This window comes from Emys orbicularis, chromosome 2 (assembly GCF_028017835.1).
Source record: "Emys orbicularis isolate rEmyOrb1 chromosome 2, rEmyOrb1.hap1, whole genome shotgun sequence".
NCBI lineage: Eukaryota > Metazoa > Chordata > Testudines > Emydidae > Emys > Emys orbicularis.
Window position 1 is genome coordinate 251,375,655 of NC_088684.1, and position 15,325 is coordinate 251,390,979.

A 15,325-nucleotide genomic window follows, 5' to 3' on the forward strand; every position below is an offset into this window, starting at 1 on the left:
CCAGGAAATCACTTAACTTCAAATGAGATTAAACCAGCTGCTATGCAAGGGGGAGGGATAGCTCAGTGGTTTGAGCATATGCCTGCTAAACGCAGTGGTGTGAATTCAATCCTTGAGGGGGCCACTAAGGGAGCGGGGGCAAAATCAGTACTTGGTCCTGCTAGTGAAGGCAGGGGGCAGGACTCAATGACCTCTCAGGGTCCCTTCCAGCTCTATAAGATAGGTCTATCTCCATATGTTATTTTTTTTATTATTAACTACACTACCCAGGAGGCCCCGCGCTCGGCCGGAAGGGCCCCGCACGTGGAGGGACTGCATTACCCAGAGGGCTGTGGGGTAGCGATGTCGTGGCGTTTGGGGTGACTGGTGACTGAGGAGGGCCCGGAAGCCGGAGCTTGGCCGCTGACGCGCAGAGCCGCTTCCTCAGCAGGTGGGGGAGCCGGTCCCCTGCCCATCCCGCCGCAGGGATGAGGCGCGCTGGGCTGGGTAAGCGGGGGGCGGCGGCGGCGGGAGACCTGGGGAGGGGCCCGGGCTTTGCAGGGCTGATCGGGGCAGAGAAGAGCGGGGCGGACTCGGGAACCGGGAGTTGGGGGGTGGCCGGAGGAGGGACCGGGCCGTGCAAGGAGGTGGAAATGATGCGTGAATCGTTTCTGTGGCCTCCTTACCCGTGGCCTGAACTAGTGTCTGGCTAAACTCCAGCGCGGTTACCCCCCCACCCCCCGGGGGGTTGCGCCCCCTGTGAAGTCAGTGGCACTGAGAGGAGGCTGCAGAAGCGAGACACCATCCCAGCGCTGAGCTACTTCTTAGGGGAAGCCCGTGGGGTACTTTCCTTTCCACCTCGTTGATCATAGTTTATCAGACTCACACCACTCCAGCTGCTGCTTTCCTTTACCCCCCAGTAATTGAATGTTGTCGTTGTTTCAGAGCTTCTCTCAATACCCTTCAGCAATCGATTGTTATTTACAGAAAGTGGGAGGTCTGAGTCATGTCAGGACCCACATGTAAATCTGTGGTAGAGATCATCCTCCAACCTGCTGATGATGACAGAAAGTGAAAGAAGATAAATTTAAATTGCTGCTGTTATTTTTGCCTTTTTGTTTTGTAGTATGCTAGCACTAAGCTCATGGACTCTGTTTTAGAGCCTTGACTTAAAAAACGTATTTGTAAATTTATATGTAGCTGTTTGTTGCCCATTTCCTGCCTGAAGACAGGCTACTTCTGCAGCTGGCATCAATCTTTCAGATGTGTCTATAGTGTGGCTTGGAAATAACCCTTTCAATGTTGGGTAACAAGAATGCTGGCCATTGGAAGGATTATGTAAAAGGGAGTATGGGAAGTTATGAACATGTTGCTGTCTGCGGCAGGCACTATTACTTGTACAGCACATTGCAGTTAAGTCCTTTCACTACTGTGTAAGGTTGTGATTTTCCCCATAATGGTGGGAAAAAGTTAAGTAAATGAGAAAAAAATAGTCCAAATTGACAAAACTGTAATTATGTAAATAAAATACAAGAATAAAATAATTACCCAATCTACTAAGTAGTTAGGATCTATTAGTTTTGACCAAACCATTCAGAATGTAGTAAAACAGACTCTGTTACGTAGGCTACTAGGGTAGACTCAGCAATGCCAACAAACATGAATTTGGCAGGTATAAAAACACTACTTCCTTTCATGACTTTACCTTTGCTGCGTATATACTGGGGGGGGGTTTGTCAGCAGAGCTATGTCACCAAGTGTGTAGATTTTATCTCTACACTCCTGACTGAAATCGCTATGCTAGTATACATTTTAAGTGTAGATAAGGCCTTAGACTTAGTTCTTTGGGCCAGTAGACCATCTTTTTGTTATGTGTTTCTATCATGAGTAGCACAACAGAGCCCTGATTCCTGACTGGAGGCCTTAGGCTATGTCTACACTACACACTGTGAAGGGTATGTGTAGCTACATGGTGCAGTGAAAAGCAGGCTGTGTCCATACTGCAGTGTGTAGCTACATGTCAGTGAAAGACTCTGGTGGGGGCAGCATGGAAAGACTTCAGCAGGGCCCCAAGCCTTTCATTGCAGTGAGAAAAGGCTCTGGCAGAGGGAGGCTGAGCTGTTCCCCGCTGCCAGAGTCTTTACCTGTGGTGGGGAGTTGCCAGAGCCTTTTGCTGCTGCTGGAGCCTTACCGTGCCGCCAGAATCCTTATCTGCAGCAGGGCAAGGTTCTGGCAGCACCTTTCCCTCCGGCGGCAAAGGGCTCCAGCAGCAGGGAGCTGTCAGAGCCTTTTCCTGCTGCCTCCCCTTTGCTGGAGTCCTTACCTGAAGTGAGGAAAGGTTCTAGAAGTGGGGAGTTGCTGGAACCTTTTCCCCTCTGCCAGAACCTTTCCCTGCTGCCTCCCCCTGCCAGAGCCTTTACCCACTGCTGGTGTGTTTTCTTGTGGCAGGGAAAGGGAAAGTCTCCAGTGGGACACTGCATGACTAAAAAGAGCAATGTAGACAGGAAGGCATAGCTTGGGGAAGTAGGGAGCCATGTAGGATATGTACCTGAGTTCTTACCCTGACCATTTAGGCATGTCTGTACTCTACTCACCTAAGCTGTGCCTCACTGTCTACACTGCTATTTAAACCTGTGCTGGGGGTTGGGGGGCCACCTTAGTACATACTCTACACGCTGTCAAAAGAAGCATATAGTGCAAATATGGCCTTAGATACTACTGCAATACCAACAATATTTTTTTAAATGTACAGAATTCAACTGATCTAGGACTATTATTTTATTTCCAGTCTTCCATTATGATTAAGGCTATGATTTAATCATGGGTATTTGTAATAAAGTGATATACAGGTCATGGGCAAGAAACAAAAAATCACGGCCTGTGACCTGTCCATGACTTATATCATAAATACCCCCTATTGAATCTTGGGGGTGGGTGGTGGGGGTGCTGCAGAGGGGAGCCTGCGGCACCAGCAGCTGGGGCAGGAAAGCGCTGGGGGGCCCCCAAGCTGTGGCTGCTCCAGTCATCCCCTGGGACCGCTGCTCAGGCGGTCCCCAGGGCCAGCTGCAGCAGCCACCGCTTGGGTGGTCCCTGGGGCCAAATGCCTGGGGCCGCCAGAGCAGCGGCCGGTGTGGCTGTTTCTGGGGTTGGGACCACTCCAGGAGCGGCTGGCTGCGAGGCCGCTCCCGCAGCAGCCTGTGTGGCTGTCCCCAGGGCCGCCTGTGCAGCTGACCCTGGGATCAGCTATACTGGCCACTGCAGGAGTCTCAGAGGTCTCAGGAAGTCAAGGAATCTGTGACTTCCGCGACCTCCATGACAAACACAGAGCCTTAATTGTGATGCAACGGCATGATACAACGTACTCTGCAAACAAGATTTGGGGTAGAAATCTTGATCTTTACTTTTAAATGGTAGAAGAGAATAATAAATTTTTTTCTATCAGCCATGTTTCTGACACTTCTTTGTGCTTGGGATCAATCATGTTAGTTAAGTAATAGGTTTCATAGCTGCTTCTGAATTCTTTCCGGTTTTTGTGTGTGGGTCTAGTTCTTTAATTAAATCAAGTCAGATTTCCACTGAAGGAATGGTCAGCTTGTAGTGTCAGATCCCTCCAAACACACCTTCTAGTTGCTTTAAAAAAAAAAAAAAAAAAAAAAATGTTTAGTGCCTCTCCCTCTGGTCCTCTGATCAGGGTGGATTTGATTTAAATCACTAGTCAGGAAGACTCAATTTAATCATGGATTTCTACATAAAAGTGCATTCTTGTTGGTTGTTATAACCTTAATACATATTCTTCACATAACTCAGAGATAGATGTAGGTTTCATTTTTAGAAGGTACACACTATTTTGAAAACTTTTCAGATTAGTTTTACAGCTATAGCAGAAAATGAATGATTCTTTGGTTATTTAATTTACCAAAGGTAATTGAAGCAGATATTTATGAAGTCATTGGGAGGTGAACTATTTCCAGTTCAACAGGTTAATCATTAATATTTGAAGGATTTTCTTGCCATGCTGTATTAGGAGGAGAACATCACCAGACAGACATTTAAATTGTTTTATTTAACTAAAACAACAATGTTAAGTATTCTGGATTTTTTCTTCAACAGCAAACATACAGTATTTTAACAAAACAAGCATATGTCCCTCACTTCTCACGTTTATCTCCAGACTTCTTCTCCTTGTCCAGATCTATGCCGCCCCCAACAATCTTCTATTTATTGAATTTTTTGAAACTTTGCACTTTCAGAGAGATGTAGGGGATTGACTGTGTGTACACAAATTTGCAGAGGAACAATAGAGTTGAGGTCTGTTATTTCTCACCTCTATATATTATTTATTTATTTACAAACATTTTTGCTGTTAACAAGCATGTTACCTCTGGAGACACACATCCAGTTTGAGAACTGCAAAAATAAGCATCTCTGATGGTATCTTCTAAACTGAGCACTGAGTCCCATTGGGTAGATAGAAAGATTAACCTAAATAATATGTACCGAAGCCTGTGGAACCCCATAAGATAGGGTCCCTAATCCATGAACTATTGGAACTCATTTACAAAACTTTTCTTAAACATTACATGAATATATTGTCTCATACTATAGAATTAGAATTTATAATCCCTATTCCATGATGACATATCTTTGAGCTATAATATATATTAATTAAAATTATCTTTAGATAGGTTTTTTCCTCAAAAAGCATTTTATCAAAAAAAATCAAATTTTTTTTTAAAAAAATCATTGATTTTTATCTGATTAAAAGTCATGCTTTTTAAAAAGTTTGTGCTCATTATACATTTTAACATTTATGGTAGTTGGGTGCAAATATAGATACTGTTCCTGAATTCCACAGAGTCTTTGGGAAGTTTGGGCATCCTCATCTTTCGGTCAATCAACCATGGTGTTAATGGTGATAGTAAAAGAACTTTTGAGCTTCCAAAATACGTTGTAGGATTGGTAGGAATTAATACTTCATCAACAAGATCTTTATCATGTGACCCATGCATCAGAAGCTTAGGATTAATTCAGACAGTATTCTTTGATTTTCTGTTCAGACATGGGATCAGTATTAAATGGGAACATACTTTCCCTGAATGGATGTTTGTACCCATTCCTGGGTCATATTAGACTATTGATGTCAAAGTAATTAAAATATAGGGGTGGTTACCAGCTCACTCTATAATATTGATTCTTTAAATTTTTCCCCTTTCTTCACTTGCAAGACCTGCAAGTTTAAATATGTCTGGATGGGTATACTAAGGTTGAAGTGCTTCAGACACTTCTCCTAATTGCTCATTTTGTGGTACATTGAAGGTAGTGTTCAACATAAAAAGGAGGTTGCAAATTGATAAAATTCAGTGCCTTGCTTTTCAGCGTTTCCTATAGTATTTGCCATCTTTTTGGTACCAGACTAACAGACTGTTCCTGAATGAAACTGATGTTGAAAAGCTATTAGAAGGCCAGACAAAGTGACTTAAATTGATCATGTGGCTACATCGCTATTATGATGGCATTAAAAAATGTCCTGCTTGCTTAGTTATTAAACTTTGTGCTCTATCATTTCAATAGATGGTTTCAGTCAATAGAATATTTGATTTTAAAGAATCCAAAAAAACTATTTTTGTGCACTCAAAGATGAGTGTGAATCCTCTTATCTTCCTAGTTCACAACTCTTGACAGACTCTTACATTTTATTTTAGGAGAAATCTGTTTTATTTAGTCTATCCAGTTTCTACTTGCCTACCCAGTCCCCCTCAGATTGAGGCACATTGAGAGAGGTTGTCTAGGTAAATTCTTCTATTCTTATAAATACTTACAATTTCTAGAATTTCTGCCATTGCTTCCAGCCGCCTGTCCCTTCTTTAGCTGCCTATTGCACAGTGGTGCTTACTGCGTACTGCTTATTACCATAATGACAGCACACAATGTTGTGGGACAGTACACACACGGCATTGATTTCTCTTAAACTTCAAAAGTCTGCCCTTTGTACTTCTTCCATACCTGTCTGACAACCCCATTCCAGCTTGAAGTTGTGGTTTATGCAAATATGGGGTTTGCTTATTAAAAAGGCTGGGAATGCTTGTTCCATTTGTAAAAGACTGCCTCTTGCAATGACCTTTGATATATAACTACTGGACTTTGGCTCCAAGCTACAGATTATCAAAGTCCATTGTAAACACATCCCTAATATAATATTCACTTAGTAATGAATACCATAAGGTTACATCAATTATAACCTCATATTTTGCACATGCTTGTAACTCTGCGAAAAGGTTCCTTTTGAGCCAATTTTCCATACTTGGTCTTAATCCAAATCTGACTGGAAAAAAATTAAAAGAAAAAGATCAATTTTCCCATTTTTGAGTAACATGATAGTAAAATGGAAGCTTTCCAGTTCATTCATCCTTACTGAAAACTTGTCATCAAGCCAACTTGTGAAAAAAAATTGTTTTTTTTATTCTGCATCTGTAAAAAAAAAACAAAAAAAATCCACCCAACAAACAAAAAACCACCTTGGTATTATGGAATATCATAAATCCATAATATCAGTTATCCTGTTTTCCTGTGTATGCCTCTACTGTATATGGTACAGTGTGAAATCAGTCAAGAGTTAATATCAATGCATTATTTTTGTTTTGTGGATATGACTGCTCTGTCTCCTCTCTCTCAAAACCTTTTCAAAGATGAACTGAGAGAATTAATTTGTCGAGGGGATTCAAACAGTTTTAGTGTGATTTGAAATTTTTAGCTACTCGTGATAAATTATGATAGGAACTAGATTGCTAGCTGAAAGTAAATACAATCTCTACTCTAAAGTTTAGCAGGTTTTCTTTTCTTCTCCCCCCCATCCTCCTCCCCCCCCCCCCGTTTTACTTCATCATTCTCTTTCCCAATCCTGGAAACTCGGGCTTTTACCTAGCCACCTCCCTTGATATGTCTTCTACTTGTGGCCTGCTTTGGCCTGCTATTCCTCTTAGCCTACAAAGCTAGACTGCTTTTGCTTTGAGTAGTGTGTGTGTGTGTGTGGGGGGGGGGAGAGAGAGAATGCAGGGATCACGGTGCATCCCTCTCCCAGTATGCTGTTTAGCTGCTGGTTGGACAGACCCTTTATTAGAGGTGGGAGGGGGTGAGCATACTAAGCTGATGATTTTGGCACTGACTCTCCTCTACTGGTCAGTCATCTGCCAGTTGACAATCTGGGTAGCAGTTCTGAAGCTCCTTCATCCAACTAGTAGATGACTTGCCAAGTGCAGCATCCCACCGCAAGGCAGAGGTCTCTTGCTGGTAGACACATGAGTAAAGCTCTGATTATGCAGTCTGTATGTTAATCCTTTTCCCTTTTTATAAACTAAAGGGACATTAAAACCTATATTTAATATAACAGGTTACAATGTAAACATTCCAAAGTCAAAACTATGAAGACTCTTACTGGGTAACCTTAACTCCTGCATTCCACATACGGCATAGTTGGGAATGTGTACTTTAATGTACAATGGACTCAGTGCTACTTTCAGCCTTTTACCATTCAGGCTCTCTTCCTTGGAGAATACAAAAATTTACTGTATCTGAGGGCAAAATTGGGTCATGATATATGATTTAGTTAAATCAAGGTTACCAAAGAACCTTTTAATTTCCCGATTTCTGAATTGAAAGCTAAACTCAATGTTCTAAATGGCTGAGAGAATTTGTAAATGTTAACAACGTCTCTTGCTCATTCTTGAGGATGCTGCAGGGATGCACAAGGGATGCATTTGTAACCATAAATGGACTGGGACCCCCATGATACTGTATTTTGCTTGGATGATATTTCCTGTCTGTAAACCTGATTTACTGGTCTTTTTTTTTTTTTTTAAGGTGAAGGAGTAGCTACTGGTAACTATGGCTATACCAATAGTGGGTATAGTGTACACGAAGAAGAAAATGAAAGGTTAACTGAAAGTCTGCGTACAAAAGTCTCTGCCATAAAATCAGTAAGTATATAATTATAGTGGCATCATCACTTGGAGTGAATTAAGTGCACAAAATCTTATGAACCAGTGAAGCAGCAATAGAGTAAAAGTTTAGAACGTAAATTGAATACAAGAAAAAAATATTGCCAGTCAAAAAGCACAGTGCATTCATTCGTGTAGCTGATTTCCTCTTTAATTAGATTTTAGCTCCAGCTGTCCTTTTTGGCTAATCATGAAGCTACTTGCCTGTTGAGGACAGCAGAGTCTATACCTACTACTTATTCTCAACTCTAGGAGTCAGCATTTTCTTGAGTATGAATCACACTGGCCAGGGAAACTAGAAGCCTGGGTTTAGCTCAGTAAATGACCTGGCAACCAATTTGTGTTTGTTTGTTTGTTCCTGTTAACTTAAGGAATTAGACTACTTGTACTTAGCAGTAGTTGAAGGACAATCAAGTCCTTCAAGTTGAGGTTTGGACAACTTTTACTACATCTATTTATGAATTTATAATATGGAATAGGAGGTAACATCCTGATTTCCTCAAAAGAAGAAACGTCTTGCCTAGGGAATCTTAACTCATTCTAGAGACTGAGGACTGTATTTTTAAACCTTTTTCTAACCAAAACCCCAGGAGTCCACTTTACTCAACAAGAAATTTCATTTTTCCAATTGTTAGTCCATTCCAAGACCTGTTAAACATTTTGGAGCCCTCCCTATAGGTGCCGTTTCTAGAGATGTGGTGCAAGGCAATGAATTTTACAGAATCAAAGCCCTTACAATCTTATTGCTCAGACTGTTGCTCATAATTAAGCAATTCAGTTCCAATTAGACAAGCATAGAGATAAATTAGCTTAAATAAATGCTGTCATCTTAAATCATACTTTGAACTAGGGGTTGCATCACAAGTGGTGGTTTGGGTTTTGAAGTAAAAACACAGTGACTGCTAAGATCTAGTGGAGTGAGGGAAGGAGAAGCTCTGATTTCTGCTCTCACAGCTTGTCACTCCTAACCACCTTCCCTACTGCTAGCACCATGCTGTACTCCTGATAAGTGCCACTTAGAATCATCTGCACAGTACCCTCATACAAAAACAGCAAAAGACCATGGGAGTGGGATCATAACACAAAAAAGTAGGTCATTTGGGTGGCCCCAGGTAGGAAAGTTTGAAATTCTGCTGTCAACATGTCTGTGTTAATATTATCACAATAAGCTACTCCAGGGTGTGCATTAGTCAGGTGATTGCCATATACTTCAGGTGCACTGAGAGCCAGGAACACAGACAGTACATTCAGCCATCCAGGCGGTGTACCAATAGCCTGATAACTGCACCCTTGAGTAGCTTATTGCTATGTAAATTTGACCGATATCTTTTAAGTTTCTGGTAATTCATGCTATGTCTCCTTCTACTGTGAAGAGTGGTTCTTAGTAAAATGAGAAAAATAGGGAAAAGACTATAAACACCTTTGCTCTATTCTGAATATTTGATTCCAGAGTCAATCTTTATAGAGAACCTAAAAAAAAATCTGGAGAAAAATGTGTACCATAAAATAATGCCAGTCCTAGGCTGTATATGTTCTTGTCATAAACTAATACAACATAAATGTAGACGCGGTGGTGGCACTACATCACCAGAAGAGGATCTGTGTACGTCCGGGAGATGCATTCAGGTTAGAGCTGCTTTGCTGTAGGGGAATGGTGTAAAGTAACAAGTGTCTCAGAGCTGAGGAGCTTATTTATTGCACTTGTGCACAATTTCCTTCCTAGGTGTTTTTCTCTAGTCTCTTTCAAAATATAGCATCCATGTTACTACATCTAGAAAAAAACTGGCGATGACAGATACTTTCAGAATGACTTCTCCCAGTATATAATGTCAAATCTGGTTTATAGGACTCAAATAATATAAGTAATGGTAATGCTCACTTCTTTTATAGCTTTCCATTGAAATTGGAACAGAAGTTAAAAATCAAAATAAAATGTTATCCGACATGGTAAGTATGTAGCAACTAATCTTACGAATTTTTACAGTGATATATACATATGCTTGTTAACAGTTGGCATTTTTTATATTAAGTGATGGGACTAAGAATTTATCCCTTATGTTATATCATACCACAAAAATGTTAATTACTTTATTATAGGGACAAAAGGGAGGAACAGTTCTATCCTCCATATTGACCATTAGCTACTATTTCTATAGCAACAGTGCTTCCTCATATAAACACTTTGGCCTTGTCTACGCTACCGGGGTAATTTGACCTAAGTTATACTACTCCAGCTACGTGAATAATGTAGCTGGAGTCGACATAGTTTAGGTCGACTTACTGCAGTCTCTGCATTGCGCTGCATCTCTTACTTTAATCTTCTCGTTCCGGTGGAGTACCAGAGTCAACCGGAGAGTGCTCTGTGGTTGATTTAGCGGGTCTTCACTAGACCTCCTGCAGCAGTGTTGATCCCCAGTAAGTGTAGACATGGTCTTTGTATGAATATAACTTTTAAAGGAGCAGTCAAAATTGGTAGGTCCCAGATGAGTCTAATTATTTCTGCTCTATTAAAGCAAACATGCAATAGGAATTAAAGTATAGCTTTGACAAACCTGTACAGGAGGCATGTCAGTGCTAGAATTGATTTAAAAAAATGGAGAAGAGAAGCAAAAACAAGAAAATCAGAGAAAATTGGTTACTTGTGCAAGATGTACCTGAAAACAGGTAATCGGATGCAATGGACATGAAAGGAGGACTTCTCTTTGTTATAGGCTAGCAAGATGTAACTGCCTGTTCATATGCTGGTTTGAAATGTTTTTTAATACTCTAAATATAGGAAGAAAAGACAAATGCAAGAAGTGATTGTGCATAGTCCGTTGTAGCGTGGTATTATTTTCTTAGAATGATTCTCTATATGTTCTCCTCTTTCGTAGGACTCTGACTTTGATTCTACAGGTGGATTTCTAGATGCGACTATAGGCAGACTGAAAACACTCTCCAGAGGGAGCCAGACAAAACTATTGTGCTACATGATGCTCTTTGCACTCTTTGTCTTTTTTGTAATTTACTGGATTATTAAACTGAGATGATGCAAATTATATCCAGTTTTTTTGTGCCACTTCAACAGAATTACAAAATGGTCTTAATTTGTGAGGACAAACCTTAAATTTACATGCTCTGTTGATAAATATGGTTAAATGGTTATTGTAAATTATATTAGGTATCAGTGCATTTGTTATGTATATTTTGTCTTGATGTTTATCATTCCGGAAGCTTTCTTATCATATCCCCTGTTTTCTGGGGTTAACAAATGTTATCTACTACCTTGTGCATATTTACATCTTGGCTCAAGTTACTTCTTGGGGAAATATCTTTGGAAATATAACAAAAATTAAAAACATGCCCCCGCCAGGACAAAATTTGAACCTTTAACTTTGAATTTCCGTTAATGGGTTTCACTTTTTTAATAAAGTAGTAAAAAAAATTATAAACAAAATTAGGGCCTGATCCTGAGCAAGGAACTCGGGATCAGGCTTGTAGCAGTTTGCAGATTATAGAAGTATGAAAAAGGCTTGTGCTTTTTCAAAACAGATTTATTGTAACATAGATTAAACCACCTGAAACTACAAGTACAGTACCATCATACTTGTAATGCTTTGGGTCGGGGTTGGCAAGTTTCTATAAGTATCATGGCTTAGAATTTAAAAATGAAATTAAAAAAAAAAAACAAAAAAACCCACCTTGCAGTTTAAGGAGGAATTAACTGACCTAAACTGGAACAACGTTGGTTAATTTTAATTTGAGACCAAGTAATGCTAAGGGCTGGTCTACCCTGGGAACTTACAGCAAGATAGCTACGTTTCTCAGAGGTGTGGAAAAATCTTCATCCCTGAGACACACAGCTATGCAAACCTAACCCCTGCTATAGACAGCATTAGGTGGATGGAAGAATTCTTCTGTTGACCTAGCTTCCACCTCTTGGGGAGGTAGATTACCTATGCTGACAGGAGAACCCCATAGGGGTGCATAGGTAATGTCCACACTGAAGTGCTATAGTGGCGCAGCTCAAGGAACATTGCACGTGTAGACAAGCCCTAAGATGTATTCAGTATAATCAAATGCCTTTTGATAGTTTGGGGAACCAGCATGGACAAGATGCAAATATTTGCATAGCATCTTTCCATTACATTTTATATTTAAGTACTTAAAACTTACTGATTCTGTTGAATCACTGGGGTTTTTACCCTTCATACATTTCTGTCAGTTAATGACCTCTTAAAGCTACTTAGCATTATTTTGAAATGTGAAACCAGATTTATAAGCTCTTATACTGGAGAGTATTATGATGCAAGATAGCACTAATTACCTCTTTTGTTAGAGGTACTTTTATTTATTAAGATTAAGCCTTAGTTTTGGTTATTCATAAAGATAAATTGTTGACTAGCAACTATTACACTGTTAAATGCAGCATACAAAATAGAAACCATTTTCTAGAGATTGAAGTGTTATCTAAAAGAAAACTATGCCTTGCCTAAATTTTCTAGATTCACTATTAATGCAATATGTTGCCATGACTTGTAGTACTCTACCCCATTACAAAGTGTAAAAAATAAAGCATGTCTGTGATATATTTCTTAGCCATATGGATTTGTTCCTGAAAATAGATCGCAGGTTTGTTCCATCTTATGTAATTTTTCCTAGCATAAAATATGAAGAGGTTTTTCAAAAGTGCTGATTTTAAAATAATGTTAGAATCCGTATTCAATATTTTAAACAGCAGCATTTAATGATGCAACTACCCTTGCTTGGAAAACAAATAACTTAAACAACTGGTTAACAGAGGTGCATTCTGAATATTTAAGTATCATACTAGTATTAGTCTGGCGGGTAGTTACTTTTATAATCCATATTTGGCAGCTTGATTGTGTTTTTCTTATCTACCATGTTTGAAGTGACCTAATTCTAGATAGTCTGCAAAAGAATTCATCTACTATAGTTTGAGTAGACTTGAAAATTTTTGTTGTCAAACATCTAAAAAAATTTACACAAACAAAATGTGCTTGAAATACTGACTCTTATGTAACACATCCTCCTTCTTTAAAGGATTGCTGTTTATATCACTGTAGGTATATTGCAATGGCCCTCTGTCCAAGGAACCCTCCATTTTTAACATAAATCTGCCTTCAGGAATTAAAGTACACTCACTATTCCATTTGTAGATATTGTTGTCTTTGGGAGTGAGCGTTACCCCCCAAGCTGAGATACTACATACATTGCCTCTGACCTCCAGAGTTTTGCACCTCGTCTGTCTTGCCAGGCTTAGCGCTTCCCCTTTGCTGGTGGCAGGGCCTGGAGTAAATCAGCCCCACTCTGGACAGTGTTTCTTTCCCTTTTTATTTATCAATATTTTCAAGGAAGGCTTTGGGGCAGGCCCAAAGAGTGCTCCAAACAAAAGAAACAAATTCACAAACACAAAATACAGGAGGATACCTTTTCCTATCCCGTCTCTGCGGGTGTTGTCCCGTTATTGGCCCCGGGGTACCAATCCTTCCCCTAAACAGGCATTCAGTTTAGTTGTTTCCCCTGCCAGAAGGAGAGCAGCCTCTCACCCTGGAGAAGCCTATCTTCCGGCTACCACTAGCCCTGCAACAACTTGTCTCTCTGCCCCCTCTCTCACCAGAAGAGGGGTTTATAATTGTCTCAGGCAGCCCTTAATTGAACTAAGGTGTCCCTAGTTGCACTGAGGTAACCCCTCAGTTTATAGGGGAAAGGGCCTTTATCATGCTAGGGCAAACATAGCCCTTCCCCATTTCTCTTGCAGCTGTCCAGCCTGACTGTAACAATACATACACACATATATATATATATATACACACATACTGTCATATTATTGCAGTGTGTCTTTTTGGTTATCAAACATAGTATTTGAACAGTTTCACTACATGGACTACTTTATTTTTTTCTCCTGGTGCCTAGTGCATACAACTACCTATATGGCAGGGACTCACTGTGTATGCAATACATAGCATAATTGAACTACGCTTGAATGAATGTTGGTATATTTGTTTTCTGCCCTTGCCCAAAAGTGTTGCACTAACACCAATGTGTACATTAGTACTTGCTTTAGTTTATTCTTGCCCTTTCTCAGCCTTTGTGGGAATCCTCAGATAATAAAATCTGCCTCTGTTTGATTGTCTTAGATTGTTTAAAATTGACAGGATTTTGAGGTGTAGGTTTTAAACCTCAACGGGTGAGTAAAAGGTATGTCTATGAAAGACTCAATCTCCCTTGATTTCTGGGGAAACTGTAGCTCGAGTTTTAGCCTTTTCTTGATATTACAACCTAATTAGTTTTCCAGGAAAAATAGATCTGATACTTTGAATGCAGAAACAATCTTTGGAGAAAAGTGAGGGTATCTTTAAGCATGAAGGAACAGTAAAATGTGAAGGAGGGTGTGACACTGCACCCCATATTCTTCATAGTGATAGGATGATGATATGATTATAGCATAATTATGATCTATTTTATGCAAGATGGGTCATGTAGGATGTCATTAGAAAAGTTATGATTTGCTGAATATGATTATCCCATTTGTATGCATGTATCATTTTTGTATCTGAAGTTATAAATACTGTATATCTGTACTTCAAATGGAGTTACACTTGGGTAACATCCACTAGACAAGATGTTTTCAGTCTAGATAGCGGGTTGGGAAGGGCTTATTCAGGGCAGTGAGCCATGAAGGAAAACAATAGGCCTTAGGAGAAGCTTATCTCCCACCTGGTGAGCTTTCCAGGGAACACTCCAGACAGCCTGTAAGTAATGGCTGCTATGACTCTACAAGGACATGTGACGAGGCCACATGATTCCAGAATCCATCTTGGGATGTCAGTATTTTTCCACAAACTGGTCTGGGGACTAAGTTTTGAAACAAAGGGTTCCCACCATATGCTAAAGCCATTTAAGGCAGGGAGTGACATCATCTGTTGTTCTTCATTCCCCACCCAAGAAGACCCCTGGAACACCTGAGAAACAATGATTGAACTGGGGAAAGTGCTGGACACAGGCTAAAGGAATTTCTAGTCTGTGTATGAAAGACTTGAGGATTCCAAGCTGTAAAGCAAGCGCAGCTTGCCCCTTAAGAATCTGCAGCCTGCTTGTATCACCAGCCAGGGTGAGAATTTGCTAATTCATATCCTATCTTTCTAGTATCTAAGGCTACGTCCTCACTACGGGGGGTGGGGGTCGATTTAAGATACGCAAATTCAGCTACGCGAATAGCGTAGCTGAATTCGACATATCGGAGCCGACTTACCCTGCTGTGAGGACAGCGGCAAATCGACCTCCGCGGCTCCCCCGTCGACGGCGCTTACTCCTACCTCTGCTGATGGAGTACAAGCGTCGATTCGGAG

General features: G+C 40.4%; 1 protein-coding gene across 1 annotated transcript; it reads left to right on the top strand.

The window, feature by feature from the left end:
- Positions 1 to 333: 333 nt before the first annotated feature.
- On the top strand, positions 334 to 11,285 carry BET1 (Bet1 golgi vesicular membrane trafficking protein). The gene is made up of 4 exons (XM_065397962.1): positions 334 to 486; positions 7,837 to 7,952; positions 9,864 to 9,920; positions 10,847 to 11,285. Exons 1-4 carry the CDS (start codon positions 468 to 470, stop codon positions 11,000 to 11,002), a joined length of 348 nt encoding a protein of 115 aa, XP_065254034.1. The 5' UTR covers positions 334 to 467; the 3' UTR covers positions 11,003 to 11,285.
- The last annotated feature ends 4,040 nt before the right edge of the window (positions 11,286 to 15,325 follow it).

Bases quoted from the DNA above. Each gene is read 5' to 3' on its own strand.
- BET1 (XM_065397962.1), top strand. The intron at 7,953-9,863 runs GTAAGTATATAA...CTTCTTTTATAG, and splicing joins AAGTCTCTGCCATAAAATCA to CTTTCCATTGAAATTGGAAC. The intron at 9,921-10,846 runs GTAAGTATGTAG...CCTCTTTCGTAG, and splicing joins ATAAAATGTTATCCGACATG to GACTCTGACTTTGATTCTAC.